The following is a 23,322-nucleotide window of genomic DNA, read 5'->3' on the forward strand; positions in this document are numbered from 1 at the left end:
ATTTATGTTTGGGCTTGCCCATTGTGGGTCTTACCCGTTAAACTGTGAACATACAGAAAAACAAATGCAACATGATTTTGTACAAATAAGTGAAGATTTTCATAGGTTAATTATTATCTAGTCAATTCCGGTGAGATTATTTGATTATAATATAATGTTTACGCAATTATCGAGTATACGGTATTTATTTGAGTGCAATAATATTCGAGTATACGGTGTTCATTGTTCACTTATATTATTTTTAAGAATAATATTTGAGTGCGATAATGTGTAAATATAGTAGGATTGGTCATGCCCTATTGTATAGTAGGCTTCGTCTATTAGGATTTTAACGGTTTCATTATGATTTATGTATATCACAGAGTATAAAATAACAATAACAATAACAATACACAATAACCTACTGCGAAAAATATCCTACGTTGATCAATTAGTAATCTCAATAATTATCTTCTTCATCTACTTCGAATGGGTAAGCCTCATTCAATCTGAATCAAAACATTCGGTACTAATTGTTGTACAACTTTATCTTTGTGATTGAATTCTGTAATTTATACAGTAATTTTTTACTTTTCATTAAAAAAAAATCATTTTACGAATCATCGATTTGCAAATTTTAATTATATAAAATATGGAGCGAATCATTTTCTGCAGCCATGTGCGGGCTCGTTTAATCATTTAAACTAAGCTTCTTGAACTCAAAGATGCTAACAGCTAAATGATGTAAACGTGCATGATTACTGGAATATATATTACTACAAACAACTACCCTACATGATGGCTAGAATCAAGATTCAAGGCATCGTGCATGACCGCTTCTTACTCCAACCGATTTATTCCTTTGACTTGTTGGACTAAATTAAAACATCTTCATGGTCTTCTTCAACTTGGGCTATTAGATCAGATTAATCCCGCAAACGGGCAGAGTAACCCTTGTGCGTTTGGGCCTGACAATCGCAAAAGTATTTGGCCCAAAATCCATTGGCCCAATATCCCTTCTGCTATCAGTCCCCAAGTATAACTTGGTCCGCAAGTATAACTTGGTTCCAAGTTCACAATTTAGTAAAAACGGAGTATTAATTAATTAACATCTAACAGGAATCATCTCGGATTTCAATTCGGTACGTTTTAACTAAGCACACGCAGGCCAATTATTCTTTTAGTCTCGATTTTTATCAATTTCAATTTCAACATATTATGTACAAGTAATTTTTAAATCTATTTTTTACAGTTTCAGGTTTTATATTCGTGACTTCAGTTAGTTAACTCGATAATTGTCCTCTTCATCTTGTTCGAATGGGTAAGCCTCATTCAATCTGAATCAAAACGTTCCTTAATCGTTGCACAACTTTATTTTTGTGATTGAATTCTGTAATTTATCTTTTACTGAATTCATGTTTGATGCTATATTTGTTGATACTATACATATGCAGGGATAAAACTACAACTTTCACTTTTGTTTTATTGTAGGCTATATACCCAAAATAATGTATAAACTTTCAAAAAGTGTATTAATATAAAGGACTAAAACTTTTTAACCTGGAACAAAAACACGTGATGACGTGTCATCTTACTTGCCGACGAGTAGTCATTCTACATAGAATTATGGTTTGTATTTAAAACCCCTACATTGAGAATATAGCCTACATTGGGATAATAGGGAAACTATATAGCCTATTTATATCTTTAACTTCTAATATCCGTTCCATGTCATCTTTAAAAGAAAAGAAAAAATGCCACGTAATTAAATTACCGGTACAACCAGTAGCAGGTAACGTTTTGTTGACATGAATACATTTTTTGAAAGTTTATAACCTACACTGAGATTATTTGGGGTATATAGCCAGCCTACAATGAGATAAAAGTGAAAGTATATAGTCTATTTGTAGCTTTAGCCCATATATGTATGTAGTAATTGGAGTGCCTTGTTGAGCTTGTTTTATGTATCAATTTTAGATAACATTGAGGAGGACATCCGTGCATTGCAGTTTGACTCAGCTGGTATATTTATATTGATTTTTTTTTTTTTATATTTTTACAATGAGTTTTGGTTTTCGGAAGCTTTCAAAAACTTCTAATGTTAAATGGTGACGAGTTACAATTTTTTTTTGTTACAGGGAATGAAGTAACTTCTGCTTCAGAACATATTGAGGAGGTGGAGGGTAATAAGAAGAGACACTTGAATGTTGTATTCATTGGTCATGTAGGTATGTGAACATATCAACATCCTTATATAATCATGTATAAATTGAATTGATTGATGATTATAAAGCATTCAAATATGTTCTTGTTATAGATGCACCTAATGTTCTTTCCTTTTGTTAATCATGCTTCATTAGGGTGCCTTATCTTAGTGATTGTAATTTTATGACTGTTCGTTCTTCTTTTTTTCTTTTCTTTCATGAAGCTAAATTATTGTTTCTTACACTGACTAAACAAAGATTTGCAATCATACATGATGTGAGATTGTCTCAATATCATATTAAAAGCGATAGGCTTATTGTTACACCAGTGAGTCATAATATAATTGATTAATGTATCCTGTTGTCTTTACTGTGCATTTATTGTTAGTTCTATCTTGATTCGTTATGTGGAACTTAAGATTGTATTTGCATATGTTACGATGATCACACATTCTATTTTGAGAATCACTATTTGTTATCATGTTATTTTTGTTGTAACTTTTTTTATTTAAAATTTATGGACTGAAGATGCTGGGAAGTCTACAATTGGAGGCCAGATACTATATCTCAGTGGCCAAGTTGATGAGCGAACGATTCAGAGGTCCGAACAAGAAGCTAGGGATAATGGTAGAGAGAGTTGGTACATGGCATATATTATGGATACCGGTAAAGAGGAGAGGGCAAAGGTATATATCTGATTCTTGCATCTTTATTTTTATTATTTATCTGTTTCACTTTTTTATCTGCTAATGTTTATTGCTCATTATTATAGGGGATAACTGTTGAAGTTGGCATAGCACATTTTGAAACAGAGACTACACGATTTACCATACTAGATGTGCCGGTATCTTCCTTCTCTCGTAACTTAATTTTGTGTAGAAATCCTGACAATACGTAATATATATATATATATATATATATATATATATATATATATATATATATATATATATATATACATTTATATTTATATTGAACTTATAATAATACTTATAATAATATGATGCACACCACATGTTGTAGTCTCGTCTTCTATCTTATTAACAATGAGGTTTGTTTTACAACTAGAAAAAGGAGCCCGCGCGATGCCGCGGGGGCCTTTGGGTTGCGTATTCAAAGTTAACGGAGCGTATTATAGGTGTGTATATGTATTGAATATAATCCGAGTTATCGAGCGTTTTTTTTTTTGAAGTGCCCGTTTCGCGTATAGTTAGTCCCGTTGTGTTCGTAAGATTTTTTTGAGTTGAATGGTGGGCTCGGAAAAATTTAACTCGCACCGAGCGAGAAGATAGGGCCCGCTAAAAATTCGGGTGGGATTAGTTTTTTTTATTTTAATAAAATTGTATATTTACAATTTTTACCCCTAAGGAAATGTGAGTTTGAGGGGTCATTGTGTAAATTGAGGCAAAGATGAGGGATAAAACAAAGTGTGAACAAAAAGTCAAAACTACATCCCAAAATAATTGAAACCACACATTTTTTTGGTGGCTATTAGTATATATATACAATACAATTTTTACCCCTAAGGAAATGTGAAGTTGAGGGGTCATTGTGTAAATTGAGGCAAAGATGAGGGATAAAACAAAGTGTGAACAAAAACTCAAAACTACATCCCAAAATAATTGAAACTACACATTTTTTTGGTGGCTATTAGTATATATATACAATACAATTTTTACCCCTAAGAAAATGTGAATTTGAGGGGTCATTGTGTAAATTGAGGCAAAGATGAGGAATAAAACAAAGTGTGAATAAAAACTCAAAACTACAACCCAAAATAATTGAAGCTACACATTTTTTTGGTGGCTATTAGTATACAGGGGTAATAATACCCAACCTCTTTATAAATGCCATTACTGATTATTTCTGATGTTTTTAGGGCCACAAAAGATTTGTACCTGAGATGATTAGTGGTGCTTCTCAAGCTGATATAGGTGTACTGGTAAAAACTTGTGCTTCTACCAATTTTTGCTGGCTTTTAACTGTAGTATCAGAGCATGTATCATAGTCAATTATCTCTCAGGTTATTTCTGCTCGAAAAGGGGAATTTGAAACTGGGTATGAGAAAGGTGGACAAACTCGTGAACATGTTCAACTCGCAAAGACGTTGGGTGTTTCTAAGTTGCTTGTTGTTGTCAATAAAATGGACGACCCGACTGTTAATTGGTCAAAGCAGAGGTGCTTGTTTTTTTTGTGTGGCAATGATTGCATGATATTTTTGTGGGTAAAGGGTATTCACCCGGTAAATATGATTGCACGATATTTGTGTAATTGTTTTGCTAATCTTAATTGCTACATACTATAATAGGTACGATGAAATTGAATCTAAAATGGTACCGTTTCTGAAGTCCTCCCGCTACAATGTAAAGAAAGGTAACACACATATATTCATCTACTCTATTAAGTACTCCTGGCTTATTAACTTGCTCACTTCAGATGTATTAATCTTGATATATCAGTTCCACAACCTGTTAGACGTGTTAACTAAATGAAATATTGGATACATAGGAAGAATATGTATTGCCGCATATACTGCCATTGACATGGTGATCATAGTTATTATAAAATTGATCCTTAAGAGTTGATGGTAGCAAGTCTGTAATTGAATATGGAATCATGTATTATGATAGATACATAGAAGTTAAGTTATGCCTTCTTATAGATGTTGGATGGGTACATAAATGCTACCCCACATACTGTCGTCTTCTGGGAGTGATGAATAAAGACATGTGGATTTTAGTTTTAGTATTTTAAGGTTCTGCAAGATCTGCATGGGGTTTGTTAAAATTATACCTAGAAAAAGGGTCAGGTTGGGTCAGTTTAGGTAACCAGTCAAAATGGTTTTTGGTTGAAATGGATCATGGGTCAAACGGGCCAGATTTTTAAACAAGTCCAAATGGGTCAGGTTGGGTCAGTTTAGGTAACCAGTCAAAATGGTTTTTGGTTGAAATGGATCATGGGTCAAACGGGCCAGATTTTTAAACGAGTCCAAATGGGTCAGGTTGGGTAACGTGTTGAAACGGGTCATAGGTAAAATGGGTCAAAACGGGTCATATACTGTTACATCTGATATTTATATTTATGATTAAGTTTTACGTTTATACTTTTAAATTTGATTTTTACATTTATGATTACGTTTTACGGATGAAACTTGATACCTATCCACATTTATTGAGCTTTAGGATTTGATACCCACTTGACATGCACCTTTATATTTTCTACGGGACCCAATAGTTTGGGGGGAAACCAATTAGACTTTTTTAAAGTTTTGGTTTACATTGCAAGGCCTGATTTTTCTCAAGACCCAGTTGATCCGAAAGCATGACCCAATTGACTGAAATTTGAGAGTATGGGTCTCAATTGCCAAGCTAAAATATTTACTCATTTGCAGATATTCAGTTTCTGCCAGTATCTGGACTTGACGGTACCAATTTCCAAACAAGAGTTAAAAAAAGTGTGTGCCCGTGGTGGAATGGTCAATGTCTATTTGAAGCACTTGATATGATTGATGTTCCATTACGTGATCCAAACGGTCCATTCAGGTATCACATTAATATCCCTGCAGCGGCTAATATCATTTATTATTATTCTTTTTGCTAGACTTCATCGACACTTGTTTAAATTACAAATTGAGACGTGACCTATGATGTCTAGTTTCATTCAGCTAAAAGTTGACAAATTTACCTTTGAATAGGTGGTTGTATTCGTGTCATGCTTAACAATATTAATAACGGGTAAATTGAGATGGTCAAGATACTTGTGAGAATATATTAATACCTTAATCATCATCTCAATTGATAAAAAGTAGGTCATTATTGGAATTACATGATACTCTTAATAATATTTAAGTCATTCAATAGGATGATATAGATATTAGATTATGTATTATCATCTAATCAGTTATACTAACCTTTTAACTTCCAGAATGCCTATTTTCGACAAATTCAAAGACCTGGGGACTGTTGTGATGGGAAAAGTAGAGTCCGGTAGTGTGCGAGAGGGCAATAGCTTGCTGATTATGCCAAATAAGGTTCTTCCTTCTCTAACTTATCTTCTATTCTACTAACTAATCAATAATTAATGCCTAATAATAAATGTTTGTGAACATTACTATAAATGCAGGTTCAAGTTAAAGTTGTTGCCATTTTTATTGATGAAGATAAGGTTACGAGTGCAGGGCCTTGTGAGAATCTACGAGTTCGAATCTCTGGGATTGATGAGGAGGATATCCGATCCGGATTTGTTCTTTCTAGTCTTGGTATGTTATCTTCTTTTTGTTTTCTTTTAATGACTAAACTTAAGTACAAACAAATAGGGAAGATCAACCAATCATACCCTCACCTTGTTTTTATTGGATATAGGGTATTGGCTTATACGAGCGTGCACTCCGCACTATCCTAACTTATATTTAAGCTTAACTCGAAACCCTTGTCTCAAGTAAATCACCTTATCACACAAAATGGTCGATGACCCAAAAATCACCAACAGTTTTCTAGTGAAACCAAATGTTGTTGAAGTTTCTTATAATTCAAAGTTACTTGTATTTATTCACTAATATCAAATGTGGTATATCGCAGTTGATACATCTCAACTAGCATATCAAATGGTAGTTCTTTTGTTCATTTATTTTTATCAAATTAAAAGGTGTATCATCTTAGATATTTTTGGTTGTTTTATGCAGAAGAACCTATAGCTGCAGTTCATGAGTTCGTTGCTGAGTTGCAACTTCTTGGATTGCCAGATAACGTATGCAGACTTAAATATAATTTAATATCATATGACTTTGTTCCATGTTTTGTTATCATTTATTCTCGAGTTTTTTATATTAATTTTGTTACTGGCATGCTAGGCTTTCTTTACTGCTGGGTACAAGGATCTAATATTGCATATTCACTCTGTGGTTGAATATTGTGAGATTCTTGAGCTGATGCACCAGATTGATCCGAAGACTCGGGAACCAATGAAAAAGAAAGTGTTTTTCGTGAAGAACGGTGATATTGTCATATGCCGTATTCAGGTTAGTTTTGTTAATGGATATCGAAAGGGCTAGTTTTCTATAGCATGTAAAAAACCTTTCAAAACGGTCGAAACGGATGTTGACCAACGTTGACTTTTTATATATATAGTTTAAACATAATCATTTCAAATATAAATATTTCAAATTAAAGCAGAATGGCTTAAAAAAGGGAAAATATCTATGTTTAATGTATTGAACATGTTTGAAATATTGTTGTTTTAACAGGTTATGTTTGAAATATTATGTGCAATGTATTTGCCTTTAATTTGAAATATTCATGTTTGAAATAAAGTCAACGATTGTCAAAATCTGTCTCGCTTTCTTTTCAACCTTCCTCTTACCTTATATGTCGTTCTTTCGAGTGGACTATTAATTAATTTAGTACATAGAAGGGGCCATTGGCAACACTATTATAAACTTTTGCCTAATAGTGGTGTTTATAATATGTTAATAAATTGGGTGCAATATTTACTTGAATTTTGATTTGATCAAATTTAAGCCGATAAATTCTTCCTCTGGTTCTCTTTTTCTGACATTATTATGTCAACTAAGTTTGTACTCTTTTTCTTAGGTGACAAATAAGATATGCATAGAGAAGTTTGCTGATTTTCGACAGCTTGGGCGGTTCACTCTTCGTGACGGAGGTTAACAGCTGTTACAAATTTTCTTGACTAATTTTTATGTAGTAGTATTGTTTTTAAACTCCATAAGTTAATATAAATTCAATATAATGTTTTGGTCTTGTTGCAGAAAAAACGGTTGCAATTGGAATAGTAACTGAACTTGCATAAGCAGTTTTGTTAGAGAAGGTAAGTTGCTTCTGCATATATGCACATGATGTTAAAATAAGTGGCAACACTTTCAACCGTTTTATACGAAAACAAGTATATAGCATAATCTGAACCGACCAATCAGTTGTCACATTGCATTTTTATAATAAACCTGATGCCAAAACTGCAAAAACTGTATATCATTGCAAAATTGTTGGAGACAAATACAATGTAAGGCCAATCGTACATTCATACTAATCCTACTAATTGTGTTATGTTTTCTGGTCATACAGGCAGGCGGCGCTAGCTAAATGAGAGGGCATGGAGCGGAGTTTAGATTCAGACCATCATTAATGTATTGTCTTTGAGTCCTCGAGTGTGTACTAGTGTTGCTTTGCATAGAGGCTTCAAATCTTTGAGTCATCCAGATTTATTACATACAAAATATATTACAAATGTGAACATTATTAAAGTGTTGATTAGTAAATTAAGTGGTATGTATTTAAGAATCTCAATGAATAGATTAATATTTTTGAAGATCACATATGCTTCTGTTCGTTGTGGTTTTCTAGAGTTCGTGTATTAAGTGCTTTACATGGATTCAGTTTATAAACGTTTAGCAATGTTTAATTAATCAAGCCTTGAGTGCTCCTCGTATTACTGTCGATTAGACCTGTTTAGTGCCTGTTGAGAAAATCGAGTTGAATTCGAATGTTCCGTTGGTTGAATCGGATGTTTTGTATTCTGATGTCTTACATTTTAATGAGGTTTTTGATTCGGTTCGTGACCCGATTATCCCTTGCGATCCTTATGTTATTAATCCTCCTGCTTCGTTGGGTGTAAATTTGTCTAATGTTGTAGCATGTGATACTATTTTACCCTCATGTGCATAGCATGTGATACGGTTTGTTTTAGTGACTGTCAATCGTAGGGACTGGACTGTCCACGCAAGATTTGGAAACCACGAAGATTGATCTATTAGGGAGAACAGTCCTGGGACTGTATTAGTAGTTTTGGATGAACCACAAGATTGTAACCACAAGACTGTTTGTGCAACTGTCAAATAGATATCGACTCATTAAGAGAAATAGACAAAAATACATTTTTTTTAAGTGTTTAAAAAAATATAGTTTTTACAAAAAAGTTGGTAAAATACCACATTCAGTCGACCATGATTTTGATCGACCACCTTATAACCTGATCGACCACCTCATTTTTCAAGGTGGTCGACCAGGCCTATGGTAGTCGACAAAGTTTGGTTGACCACCTTGAACAATGAGTTTTTACATGGTGGTACATTGAAAATGAGTTTTTTACTTGGTAGTCGACCAGGCCTACATGGTAGTCGATCAAAATTTGGTCGATCACTTTGAAAATGAGTTTTTACATGGTAGTCGACGAATCCAAGTTTGGTCGACCACCTTGAAAAAAGAGGTGGTCGACCAAAATCATGGTCAACTGAATTGTTGGGAAAATGAAAATAATAATCTGATGAGTCAAAAGTATTTTACAGATTTTAGAGTCTGGAGATTTAGAGTCTGAAGTTGCAGACTCTGGATTTGCTGAAGTCAACGTTTAAAGATTTCTTGAAGCCAAAGCTAAAGATTATTCTGGAGATATGTTTGCAGATTAAGAAGATTTGTTTTGAAGATTCAGTTTTATCTCCAGAGTTGACTTTCGATTTATTAGCAAATTAGTTTGGTTTTTAGTTTATCTTTTCCATTTTTATAGCTTAGTTTTGGAAACCAAATCTCCAGATTTGGTTTTTATCTGTATAAATAGGGACGTATGGTTCATTTGAAAGATGTACTTGACACGATTAATATTATCAATCCTTTATTCCAATATCGTGTTCTCTCATTTTCTGCACTTAAATTCTTATTTATTGTATAAATTGAGAGTCTGGTGTTCATAGTTGTATTACTGTGAACTGACAACTGGTATCAGAGCGGGTAAGGTGTAAATCCTATTACGGTGATCTTTACAAACGATCCATATTTTTATCAAAATGTCTACCAGTACCATTTCTACCCCAGTTATGGCTGGAAAAGGTGTGCCAATATTCGATGGCACGGACTTTGCAACTTGGAAATTGAAAGTCCTATGGTTTTTAGGATCTATTCATGAAGAAGCTGAGCATGTTCTTACAACAGGACCCATTATTCCTTGTTCAATGATAGCTGATGTTCCTGCCACAGATACTGTTGCTGCACAACCTGCCTATTTTCGTGAAACACCAAGAGAAAGGTGGACCGAAGCAGAAGCCATAAAGTTCAAACTGGATAGCAAGATAAGGAGTATTATTGGAAATGTTGTTACTGTTCCAATTCTCAGAAAGATCAGTCATGCCAAGACTGCTAAAGCTATGTGGGATCTGTTGCTTAATGACTATGAAGGAGTTACTGTTGTTAAGACTCAGAAGAAGAAGACTCTGATTAGATGCTATGAAAATTTTGCTGCTGAGCCTAAAGAATCTTTAAGTGATCTTCATCCAAGATTTCGGGTTCTGATAAATGATCTTGAAAGTGTTGGTGTAGAGAAAACACAACAAGTGTTATGTCAAAAGTTCATTGAATTGTTACCTTCGAACTTTGAGTCTGTAATTACATCTATGGTAATTAGTGAGAAGATAGATAACTATGAGTTGAGTGAATTGTTTGGTATACTATCAAACTTTGAGGAAACACAACTGAAGAACAAGATCAATGCTAAGAAAACTGCTAAAGATCCAGAAGCTGCATTGGTGGCTACCACAAAGAAGAATAAGCAGTTATTCTCTAGTTACTCTAGCAAGGTTGAATCTGAGAGTGATGAAACTTCTAATGATGATAGTGAATCTGATGGAGATAAGGAGATTAAAGATCTGGAAGTCCAGATGGCTCTTTTGACTCAAAGGATTGAGCAGAAAAAGTTTGGTTATAAGAAGGGTAAAGGCAAGGGTACTTTTGATCCAAAGAAAGCTAAATGCTTTAAGTGTGGCAAGTTAGGACACATAGCTGCTAACTGCTGGTCTAAGGGTGAAGGAGGTGCTAACTCCAACAAGTCTGTTGACAAAGCAAGAAAGTACAAACTTAAGTACATGAAGTTAAAGAGTGAAGCAGAAAGATCTAAGAACAAAGAACAAGAGAAAGCTTTGTACACAGAAGCATGGAAAGATGAAGACTCATCATCTGATGAGGAGGAGGATAAGTGTCTTATGGCTATAATTGATGGTGGTTCTAGCAAGTTTGAGGAAGATCTGAAAGCTATTGAGAAGATGGATAAAGACTCTACTTGTAATAAAGTTTCTGCTTATAAGGTACAAAACTTTGTGAACTATCTTGATAATGAAAAAGTGAGAATGTTTCAGTACTTGCTGCTTGACTTTCAATGGTGTTTAGATGATATTGATAGGTTAAGAACACAAATTTTTGATTTTAAAAACACTATCAAAGACAAAGATGCTGAAATTAAAATCTTGAAAAAATGTGAGGTAGAACTTGACACATATAAAATGGCATACACAGAAGAAACTAAAAGGTTAAATATTGAATTAGGAAGATCAATTAAAAGGTCAAAACATTATGAATCAATTTGTAAATCTTGGTGTGTATCTTCCAAAAAGAATTCTGATGCTATTGCCAAACAAATTCCAAATAATGTCAAAGCTATACTAGGTGAAAACTGCATATTAGATAATAATGTGGAAGTTGATCCAAGTGTATTCAAACCTGACATTCTACCAAACACATTTGTAAAATTTGATGGTGACAAAAAGATTTTAACCAATGCTTTTGTAAGGTCATTAGATCCTGTTGAACCTTCTGAGACTATAATACTTGAAAGTAAAAATCCATTAGAGTCTGAACTTTTGAAACCTTCAGACTCTAACATTTTAGTCTCTCAAAGTAATAGTGTATGTTCTGACCTAGAGTCTGACACCCAAGAGTCAAGTTGCAAGAACAACTCTGAATCATCCTCTGACATTGACACTTGTCCAGATCCAAAAGGGTTAACTAAAAGAAGGTCAAAGTCAAAACAAGCTAAGACTATTCAAAAACTCAAAAAGGAAATTTCTAAGCTCAATGAAAAAAATCAAGAGTCAAGAAAAACCTTCAGTCAAAAGAACATCTTGTTTTCCTAAGGAAATTAAGAAGGTATGGAAACCCAAAGTTTGTGAAAATAAAAGCGTCTTAAAATCTGTTAAGGACAAGTTGATCTGGATTGGAAACAAAGTTTTTATTTGGAGAGTGAAGAGCACTCCAATTGAACCCACTGAAAAGTGGGTTCCCCTTAAAAACTAATCATTCTCTTTTGTTTGTGTCTTGTGTAGCAGGGTAATATGTGGTATCTAGATAGTGATTGCTCAAGACACATGACTGGATGCAAAGAGCATCTAGTAGGGTTTGTTGAAGAAAAGGGTCCTTCTGTAAGATATGGGGATAATTCTGTTGCAAAGACTATTGGTTATGGTACTGTTAAAGCTGGAAGTGTTACATTTAAGAAAGTTTCTTTAGTTGAAGGGCTGAAACATAATCTGCTGAGTGTGAGCCAAATTGCTGATGAAGACTGTGAAATCAGAATTAGGAAGAAAGCTGGTATTATTTATGATCCTAAAGGAAGGCCAATACTTGTGGCCTGGAGATTTCAAAATGTATATATGCTGGATCTAGAATCTGTTGATGCTGGAATTGAGACATGTCTGTACTCTCAGACTGTCCCAAAACTCAATTGGCTTTGGCACAAAATGTGACGCCCCGTACTAAATCATCATGTACGGACCATCATCAACAGGATCATTACAAGGTTAAGTACTATATGCGTTTTAAAAACAGAGTTTACATTCATAAATAAAAGTGACGTCATAACATACGTCAATTGTTTTACAAAACAAAAGTATGCTTCGCTAAGTAGAAGCATTAAATAAGTGTAAGTGACCATAATGGTCGTTACATAACATAAGTTCATAAGTAAAAAGTTTGAATGCAACATAAGTAGTCATGCGATAACAACTCTAGGCAGCGGGTTCTACAGCACGACTAGTAAGATAGCGGAAGCGACTTCAAGCACCTGAGAAAATACATGCTTAAAAAGGTCAACACAAAGGTTGGTGAGCTATAGTTTAAGTATAACAGGAATGTAAGTAGGCCACGAGATTTCAGTGCTACAATGAGCGTTTCAAAAGTATGTAAAAGTATATGCTTAACCGTGGGCACCCGGTAACTAACTTAACGTTTAATATACCCCCTTAAAGTGCACTTGGCAAGTGCGTATAACCTCGAAGTATTAAACACTCGTTAAATGCTAGCGCTACTAGCCCGAGTGGGGATGTCAAACCCTATGGATCCATATCTAAGATTCGCGTTCACGGTTCAAAAACCAATGATTAAACGTTACCGAGCTAAAGGGAATGTTTCTGCCGTTATATAACCCACACATATATAAAGTTTAAGTACTCGTGCCTAGTATGTAAAACATAAAATCCGCATGTATTCTCAGTTCCCAAAATAAGTTAAAGTAAAAAGGGAATGCTATAACTCACAATGATTAGTAGTAATGGTAGGGTAGTAGTCGGAAAGTGGTGTGCAAGTAACGGTCCAAACGTCCTCAACCTAAGTCAAATAGCACTAAGTCAATAAGTCGTCTCAGAAGGTTTACAAGTACGTAATTAAGGTCATAAGGGTCATCATCAATCATCATTAAACAAAAGGTAACAAGTAAGACTCGTTTATGAAAGTCGTTTAAAACAAAGGCTGACTTCGGTCAGTCACCACGGCCTCTAACCTTACTGAATTAAGGTGAGACCAGTGGTCATGGCTCCGTCTATGAGTCCCTTAAGTGTGGTAAAATTTACAGAAGCAAACTCGTCTTGGTTTGACCGTGGCGACGGTCTAAGTGCGAGTAGGTCAGAAATTTCTGCACAACGTTAAAGGACATGGTAACGATCGGAGGGCCATAAATCCTAAACCGTAACTCGGATTAAGACGAGTCCTATATGAAAAGTTATCTACTCGAAAAGTTCTATCCAAAAATCAAGGTTAGAACAGCCCAGGTCTACTGGTCTGTTCCAGAAGCATCAGGTCAGTAGGTTTTGGACAGAACAGTGGGTTTTGGAGAGTTCCGGTTGTCTCGGTGCTTGATGTTCATCACGGTTCTCATCCTTGATGCGTATAGCTTCAAGTGTACAACTCGTTGATGTGTTAACATCATTTTGACCAAGGTTTGTCCATCATAACTCAAGTGCAAGTGTTGTAAGTGTTTGATGAACCAAGGTTACATGTAAGTTTATGAACAAGTTCATGAACACTAAGAAAGATCACAACCAAGTGTTGGATCCATGATACTTGCACCAAAGTGTAAGCTCTTGTTGGTTTCATGTCCTTGTTCAAATGTGTAGTAAGCAACTAACAATAAGAAATAAAGAAAATGAATGATAAGCCTAAACCAACCATGAAGGTGGTATTCTAGTAACATACAACAAACAAGAACACAAGTAACAATTATAAAGATTATAAACTTTAAATCTTTGAAACATTTTATGTAGAACATAAACTAGTAAGTTTAGTTCTTGTGTTCTTGATGAATACAAGATATTATGAAGAATCAAAACTAGGAAGTTAGATTCTTGAAAGTTAGTAAGTAAGTAACAACAACATGTAACAAGAATCAAACAACAAACAAAGATTGATGATGATGAATGCTTATGAAATCAGTTTTTAGCAAGGAAAAAAAGGAGAGAAAAGTTCATATTACTTACAAGTAAGTAGAGAAAAGTGAGAGAGAATGGTTGAGAGAAAATGGGAGATGAATGTGTGTTTGAATGAGAGAAAATACAAGTGGTGAAGTAATACAAAAATGAACCAAAAGAACTCCCTCCAAGGCCATAAGGGGGACGGTTTTTGCAGCAGAAAAATGGGGGGAGGGATTAGTTTGGTGGTCACTTGCAAGTAAAGCTTCAAAAGTTGGATAATGGGGATGCATGCATGGGAAGTGTATGTTAACTAGATTCCAAGTGAACCAAAACTAGCTAGTTAATGTTCAAGTATCACTTACACTTTCAAGACATGGGCTAAAAGGTCCATTAACAATGTAGGGTGGGCTTGGTAGTCCACTAACATGAGTCCATTACACTAACAAAGCCCAAGTGCAAAGACAACGGCTCCAAGTTCAAGATCATGTGTAGTGTAGTTCCGCTCGTGAATCTTCAATTGGCGGGAGGCATAGGCAATAACCTTTGATCGTTGCATCAGTACACAACCAAAACCACTCTTCGATGCATCGCAATAAACAACAAAGTCGTCACTGCCTTCAGGAAGTGATAGGATAGGTGCGGAGGTTAACTTCTTCTTCAAAGTTTGGAATGCTGATTCTTGTGTGGGTTCCCAAATGAACTTCTTGCCCTTGTGAGTCAGTGCGGTCAAAGGACGCGCAATCAGAGAAAATCCTTCGATAAACCTTCGATAATAACCGGCGAGACCTAGAAATTGGCGAATATGCGTTGGAGTAGTGGGGGTCTCCCACTTGCTGATGGCTTCAATCTTGGCGGGATCAACTTTGATACCCTGGTCGCTCACAACATGACCCAAAAATTGTACTTCCTTCAACCAAAATTCACACTTGGAGAATTTGGCGTAAAGTTGCTCTTGTCTTAAGAGTTCAAGCACTAATCGTAGGTGTTGCTCATGTTCTTCTTCGCTCTTAGAGTAGATAAGGATATCATCTATGAAGACGATAACAAACTTGTCCAAGTAAGGCTTGCAGACACGATTCATGAGATCCATGAACACGGCAGGTGCATTTGTCAAACCGAATGGCATCACGAGGAACTCATAATGACCATAACGGGTCCTGAATGCAGTTTTCATCACGTCACTTTCCTTCACCCTCAGCTGGTGATATCCGGATCGCAAATCGATCTTTGAATAAACGCTCGATCCTTGTAGTTGATCAAAAAGGTCATCAATTCGTGGAAGAGGATATCGATTCTTGATAGTCAATTTGTTGAGTTCACGGTAGTCGATACACATACGGAAGGATCCATCCTTCTTCTTTACAAACAACACAGGTGCGCCCCAAGGTGAGAAGCTTGGTTGGATAAACCCTCGATCTAATAGCTCTTGTAGTTGACTCTGTAATTCTTGCATCTCGGAAGGTGCGAGTCTATAAGGTGCGCGAGCTACAGGTGCAGCTCCTGGCACTAAGTCAATCTGAAACTCTACTGCTCTCTGCGGCGGTAATCCAGGCAATTCCTCTGGGAAGACATCAGAAAATTCGTTCACAATTCGTACGTCGTTCACGTTCTTCACCTCAGTTTCTACCGCTTTCACATGTGCTAGGACAGCAAAGCGTCCCTTCTTCATAATCTTTTGCGCTTTCACGCAACTAATGAGGTTCAACTTCGAGGTACATCTCTCTCCATAGATAACCAGTGGTTCGCCATCTCCTTGTGGTATGCGAAGTGCTTTATCTCCACAGATAACATCGGCCTTTATCTTGCTCAACCAATCCATACCGACGATCGCGTCAAAACTTCCCAGTTTGATAGGTATCAAATCAATTTCGAAATCTGCACCAGCTATGTTGATAATAGCTCCACGACTAATATGGTCAACCTTTTCAAGTTTTCCATTGGCGACCTCGACAAGCATACTTTCCTTCAAAGGAACTAACGACCAATCTAACTTATCACAAAAATTTCTACACACATAGCTCCTATCGGCACCAGTATCAAATAGGACAGAAGCTAAAAGATTGTTGATCTTGAATATACCTGTCACCAAGTCGGGGTTGTCGCGAGCGTCCCTTGCATTAACGTTGAAGGCTCTAGCACGTGGTGGTCCGCCCTCCTTACGCTTGTTAGGACACTCGTTTCTGAAATGGCCCATCTTTCCACATTCATAACACTTCTTAGGCCCATTGTTGTTGTGGTTTGGCTTCACATTCAAAGTGGTAACCTTGCAATCCTTGCCAATATGTCCAGATCGTTGGCACTTCTCACAGATAACATTGCAATACCCAGTATGGTGCTTGTAGCACCTATTGCATTGTGGTAAGGTTCCTTTGTAGTTCGGATTGGTGCGGTTGTTGTTGTTGGGGTTGGTGTTGTTGTTGTGCATGTTGTTGTTTTGCCTGAACCCTTCATGTCGTTTTGCCGGGTTTTGATCATAGTTCCTACCCCTGTTGTTGTTGTGGTTGTTGTCCCATTTCCTCTTTTCGCCACTAACAGTTTCAAACTTAGCCTTCTCCGGCTCGTCCAGGATGATTTGATTCAAGAGAGTATGCGCCATGCGCATTGCTTCGGGAACGCTTGGTGGCTTGGATGAGGTAACATTACCCTTGATGGACTTAGGAAGTCCCGAGAAGTATTTCTCCAAACGCTTAAATTCGGGGGTGACCATGGTTGGACACATAAGAGCCAATTCCAAAAACCTACGGTTGTAGCTGTTAAGGTCGTTCCCTACGGTTTTCAATTGCATAAATTCGATTTCCATCTTTTGAATCTCGGTTCTCGGACAGTATTCCTCGATCATAGCACATTTAAATTCTTCCCAAGGCGTAGCATACGCCTCATCAATTCCTTTCGCTTGGGCCATGGTATTCCACCATGTGAGCGCGCCATCAGACAGCGTGCAAGATGCAAATTTCGTTTTGTTAGCCTCAGAACAATTGCTAACCCTGAATACCGATTCCAACTTTTCGAACCATCTGGTGAGACCGACGGGTCCCTCAGTGCCACTGAAGTAGTGTGGCTTGCAGTTTTGGAATTCTTTGTAAGTACACCCATCTCGGATGACAGGTGGATTGACAGGCGGTGGTGGTGGAACTTGGGGTTGTCTTTCAGCTAGTGCAGCAGCGACTCGCTCGTTAATCATTTCCTCAATTTGTGCCGCGGTGGGGATAGATCTCCCATTGGCCATGATGTTCTATACAAACATTTTGACTCAAGTCAAAATCCATTACGCAAATAATAATAGTACATTATATAACAACCAACATGAAAGCAGCACAACACATGTTGATTAAATAACGCAAGCAGATATAAGTACCACAAAACCATGAGATGATAACGTAAATAGAACACTTGCGCAAGAAGTAAGCAACACAAATTCCATTCATTACTGATAATAAGTTCATACATTACAATAAGTTAGTACATTACATAAGTGAAATATGAAATTACAAAAGAAATTACAATACAGAATCTAGTACAAAGTCCTACGGCGATGGTGGGTACAAGATGTCCAAAACATGAGTCAACTGCTCCTCGAGCTCAGTAACTCGAGTCTGGAGAATCTCAATCTCCCGCCTCATTTCCTCATTAGAGGAAGATGGTGGGGCAGGTGGTGCTGGCGGTGCAGGTGGAGCCGGTGGTGCTGAAGTGGATGGTCCGGCTCTGGGTGGAGACGGTAATATCAGTGGGTCGGCGGGGTACGGCACCAGCCGTTTACGAGCAGTGATCCTACGACGCCGACCATAAGCGTCAGTGACAGTACGACCAGGAATTATGCCAGCGAAGCGATACCGCTTCTTCGGCGGGGTAGAAGGTGCCTGAATCGGTCGGTCAGCGGGATCCTCCTCATCACTGGAGTCGTCAGATGAGGTGTCGTCTGAAGAAGCATCGGTGGAAGAACCGTCGTCTGAATCATGCGGTGGTGGCGCGGGTGGCTCAACGTATCCGAAAGCGGCCAGCATCTGTCGGTGTCGGCCTGGCGTAATCACGGCTAAGCGGCCGTCGGCAGTGCGTCGGCAAGGTGTGCGCCAGTGATTACGGAAGGGTCCTTCCCCGAACTCCGCGGGGATCTCCATGCCACCAATGCGAGCCAGTTGCCTCAGGGGTCTGGAAGAAGACGCCGGGATAGGCACACTAGAGCTAGCTCCAGAACTAGAGGCGCCGGGGTCGCCAGTGGGTGTCGGGGCCGGAATGTCAGCAGCAGCAGCAGCAGCAACAGGTGCAGCAGTGGGAGGAACAACGGGGCCTGAGCCGCTCGGGATGTCAGTAGGTGGAACGTCCGACATCTGAACAAGGAAAAATAAATTTTCCATGTCAGTATGTCATAAAGCAAGCAAATAATAGGCCAACAGTTTAAATCATGTATAACAATAAGTAGCATGGCAATATCAGTAATCGTACGAAACTAGCATGCAATCGAAAGCAAGTAATAGCATGCAGTAGTGAAATCATGTAATAGCATACGGCATATAGCAGTAACAGTAAGCAGCAGCATGCAGTAAGTTCAGCGGAAACAAGTAAACTAACAAGTTGTAGATTAGCCCTATTAGTGAATCCTACTCGGGTCGGTCTTAGACTCACTAATGCATCCTAATTCCCTACAACCAATGCTCTGATACCAAATGTGACGCCCCGTACTAAATCATCATGTACGGACCATCATCAACAGGATCATTACAAGGTTAAGTACTATATGCGTTTTAAAAACAGAGTTTACATTCATAAATAAAAGTGACGTCATAACATACGTCAATTGTTTTACAAAACAAAAGTATGCTTCGCTAAGTAGAAGCATTAAATAAGTGTACGTGACCATAATGGTCGTTACATAACATAAGTTCATAAGTAAAAAGTTTGAATGCAACATAAGTAGTCATGCGATAACAACTCTAGGCAGCGGGTTCTACAGCACGACTAGTAAGATAGCGGAAGCGACTTCAAGCACCTGAGAAAATACATGCTTAAAAAGGTCAACACAAAGGTTGGTGAGCTATAGTTTAAGTATAACAGTAATGTAAGTAGGCCACGAGATTTCAGTGCTACAACGAGCGTTTCAAAAGTATGTAAAAGTATATGCTTAACCGTGGGCACCCGGTAACTAACTTAACGTTTAATATACCCCCTTAAAGTGCACTTGGCAAGTGCGTATAACCTCGAAGTATTAAACACTCGTTAAATGCTAGCGCTACTAGCCCGAGTGGGGATGTCAAACCCTATGGATCCATATCTAAGATTCGCGTTCACGGTTCAAAAACCAATGATTAAACGTTACCGAGCTAAAGGGAATGTTTCTGCCGTTATATAACCCACACATATATAAAGTTTAAGTACTCGTGCCTAGTATGTAAAACATAAAATCCGCATGTATTCTCAGTTCCCAAAATAAGTTAAAGTAAAAAGGGAATGCTATAACTCACAATGATTAGTAGTAATGGTAGGGTAGTAGTCGGAAAGTGGTGTGCAAGTAACGGTCCAAACGTCCTCAACCTAAGTCAAATAGCACTAAGTCAATAAGTCGTCTCAGAAGGTTTACAAGTACGTAATTAAGGTCATAAGGGTCATCATCAATCATCATTAAACAAAAGGTAACAAGTAAGACTCGTTTATGAAAGTCGTTTAAAACAAAGGCTGACTTCGGTCAGTCACCACGGCCTCTACCCTTACTGAATTAAGGTGAGACCAGTGGTCATGGCTCCGTCTATGAGTCCCTTAAGTGTGGTAAAATTTACAGAAGCAAACTCGTCTTGGTTTGACCGTGGCGACGGTCTAAGTGCGAGTAGGTCAGAAATTTCTGCACAACGTTAAAGGACATGGTAACGATCGGAGGGCCATAAATCCTAAACCGTAACTCGGATTAAGACGAGTCCTATATGAAAAGTTATCTACTCGAAAAGTTCTATCCAAAAATCAAGGTTAGAACAGCCCAGGTCTACTGGTCTGTTCCAGAAGCATCAGGTCAGTAGGTTTTGGACAGAACAGTGGGTTTTGGAGAGTTCCGGTTGTCTCGGTGCTTGATGTTCATCACGGTTCTCATCCTTGATGCGTATAGCTTCAAGTGTACAACTCGTTGATGTGTTAACATCATTTTGACCAAGGTTTGTCCATCATAACTCAAGTGCAAGTGTTGTAAGTGTTTGATGAACCAAGGTTACATGTAAGTTTATGAACAAGTTCATGAACACTAAGAAAGATCACAACCAAGTGTTGGATCCATGATACTTGCACCAAAGTGTAAGCTCTTGTTGGTTTCATGTCCTTGTTCAAATGTGTAGTAAGCAACTAACAATAAGAAATAAAGAAAATGAATGATAAGCCTAAACCAACCATGAAGGTGGTATTCTAGTAACATACAACAAACAAGAACACAAGTAACAATTATAAAGATTATAAACTTTAAATCTTTGAAACATTTTATGTAGAACATAAACTAGTAAGTTTAGTTCTTGTGTTCTTGATGAATACAAGATATTATGAAGAATCAAAACTAGGAAGTTAGATTCTTGAAAGTTAGTAAGTAAGTAACAACAACATGTAACAAGAATCAAACAACAAACAAAGATTGATGATGATGAATGCTTATGAAATCAGTTTTTAGCAAGGAAAAAAAGGAGAGAAAAGTTCATATTACTTACAAGTAAGTAGAGAAAAGTGAGAGAGAATGGTTGAGAGAAAATGGGAGATGAATGTGTGTTTGAATGAGAGAAAATACAAGTGGTGAAGTAATACAAAAATGAACCAAAAGAACTCCCTCCAAGGCCATAAGGGGGACGGTTTTTGCAGCAGAAAAATGGGGGGAGGGATTAGTTTGGTGGTCACTTGCAAGTAAAGCTTCAAAAGTTGGATAATGGGGATGCATGCATGGGAAGTGTATGTTAACTAGATTCCAAGTGAACCAAAACTAGCTAGTTAATGTTCAAGTATCACTTACACTTTCAAGACATGGGCTAAAAGGTCCATTAACAATGTAGGGTGGGCTTGGTAGTCCACTAACATGAGTCCATTACACTAACAAAGCCCAAGTTCAAATAAATCACAAGTTAAACCAATTAAAGCCCAAGTAACTAACTAATAGCCTTAGTTAATTAAAATGATTAATAAAATTAATCATGGATGTAAATAATATCTTAAAATATTATTCGTGCAAGTTCCGGGTGTCACAAAGACGTTTCGGGCATTTAAAGTTCAAGTACGGGCAATTAAAGCAACATGTAAATGTAATAACATACATTCGTTTAATCAAGCGTATTAATAATAATAATTATTAATAAATAACGTTGGAAAAACCAGGGTCGTTACACAAAAGGCTTTCTCATCTTAATTTCAAAAATATCAATGAGCTTTCCAAAAAGAAGCTTGTAAGAGGTCTTCCACAACAACCTTTCAAGAAAGATAAACCTTGTTCTGCTTGTATTATGGGTAAACAGACCAAAACAAAGTTTCCCTCAAAAACCCTAGCTATCATTAGTGTTCCACTTCACATGCTTCACATGGATCTATTTGGTCCAATGAATACTTGTAGTCTGGGTAGAAAAAGATATACTTTGGTAATTGTTGATGAGTATTCTAGGTTTACATGGGTTATTTTCTTAGCTGCAAAGAGTGATGCTCCTGAAGAAATCATCAACTTGATCAAGAAAGAGCAGGTGCAAAAGGGTGTTCTTGTCAAACAGTTGAGAAGTGATCATGGTACTGAGTTCAAAAATATCACATTAATTGATTTTTGTGTAGAGTCTGGAATTAGTCAAAATTTCTCTGCTGTTAGAACTCCACAACAAAATGGAGTTGCTGAAAGAAGAAATAGGACACTCATTGAAGCAGCCAGAACCATGTTATGCCAATCAAATGTTGCCCTAAGGTTCTGGGCTGAAGCTGTCAATACAACATGTTACACTCAAAATAGGTCCTTGATTGTGAAGAAACATGGTAAAACTCCTTATGAGTTATATCATAAAAAGGTGCCTACTATTCATTACTTCCATATATTTGGGTGTAAGTGCTATATTTTAAATCAAAGAGATCAGCTTGATAAGATGAGGCCAAAGTCTGATGAAGGTATATTTATGGGATATTCTTCTGTATTCAAAGCTTATAGAGCATATAATCAGAGGAGAATGAAGATTGAAGAATCCATTAATGTTTCCTTTAATGAAAGTTCTTTAGAAATGGATCAGTCATGTAGTACTGAGCTATCTGCACTTGGTGAATTGTCTAATTTGATTTCAGGGAATAGTGTTCAGACTCTGGATTCAGAGTCTAAGTCAGATGAACCAAATTTGTCTGGATTAAGAAATAAAGTTACAGATAATTATCACACAGAAGAACCTTCACAGGAAGAAGAATCTGTTGTCAATCAAGAAAGTGGTGATCAGTCATCAAATACCACTTTGGATCTCATTGTTCCTACTAGAAAATCATCTAGAAACATAGTTCCTCCAAAGCATCTTGAGGACTATATTGTAGATTCTACAGGTTTGCCTAAACCTAATTCTTCTTCTCAGACACCGGTGTCTGACTTTGCTATAGTAAATTACTGCTTCTTTTCTTGTTTTCTTTCACTAATTGAGCCTAAAGAAGTAGATGAAGCATTGGCTGACAATGATTGGGTTGAGGCTATGACTGAAGAATTGACTGAATTTGAAAGGA

At 37.0% G+C, this 23,322-nt stretch overlaps 1 protein-coding gene across 1 annotated transcript; it reads left to right on the forward strand.

The window, feature by feature from the left end:
- Positions 1-808: 808 nt before the first annotated feature.
- On the forward strand, positions 809-8,001 carry LOC139868990 (uncharacterized). Its single transcript, XM_071857324.1, has 15 exons — positions 809-962; positions 1,957-2,001; positions 2,118-2,207; positions 2,712-2,869; positions 2,956-3,027; positions 4,063-4,125; positions 4,207-4,361; positions 4,492-4,556; positions 5,575-5,725; positions 6,108-6,213; positions 6,306-6,441; positions 6,865-6,929; positions 7,033-7,200; positions 7,772-7,844; positions 7,951-8,001. Exons 1-15 carry the CDS (start codon positions 809-811, stop codon positions 7,989-7,991), a joined length of 1,542 nt encoding a protein of 513 aa, XP_071713425.1. The 3' UTR covers positions 7,992-8,001.
- The last annotated feature ends 15,321 nt before the right edge of the window (positions 8,002-23,322 follow it).

The sequence above is a fragment of the Rutidosis leptorrhynchoides genome, chromosome 9 (genome assembly GCF_046630445.1).
Source record: "Rutidosis leptorrhynchoides isolate AG116_Rl617_1_P2 chromosome 9, CSIRO_AGI_Rlap_v1, whole genome shotgun sequence".
In the NCBI taxonomy this organism is placed as follows: Eukaryota; Viridiplantae; Streptophyta; class Magnoliopsida; order Asterales; family Asteraceae; genus Rutidosis; species Rutidosis leptorrhynchoides.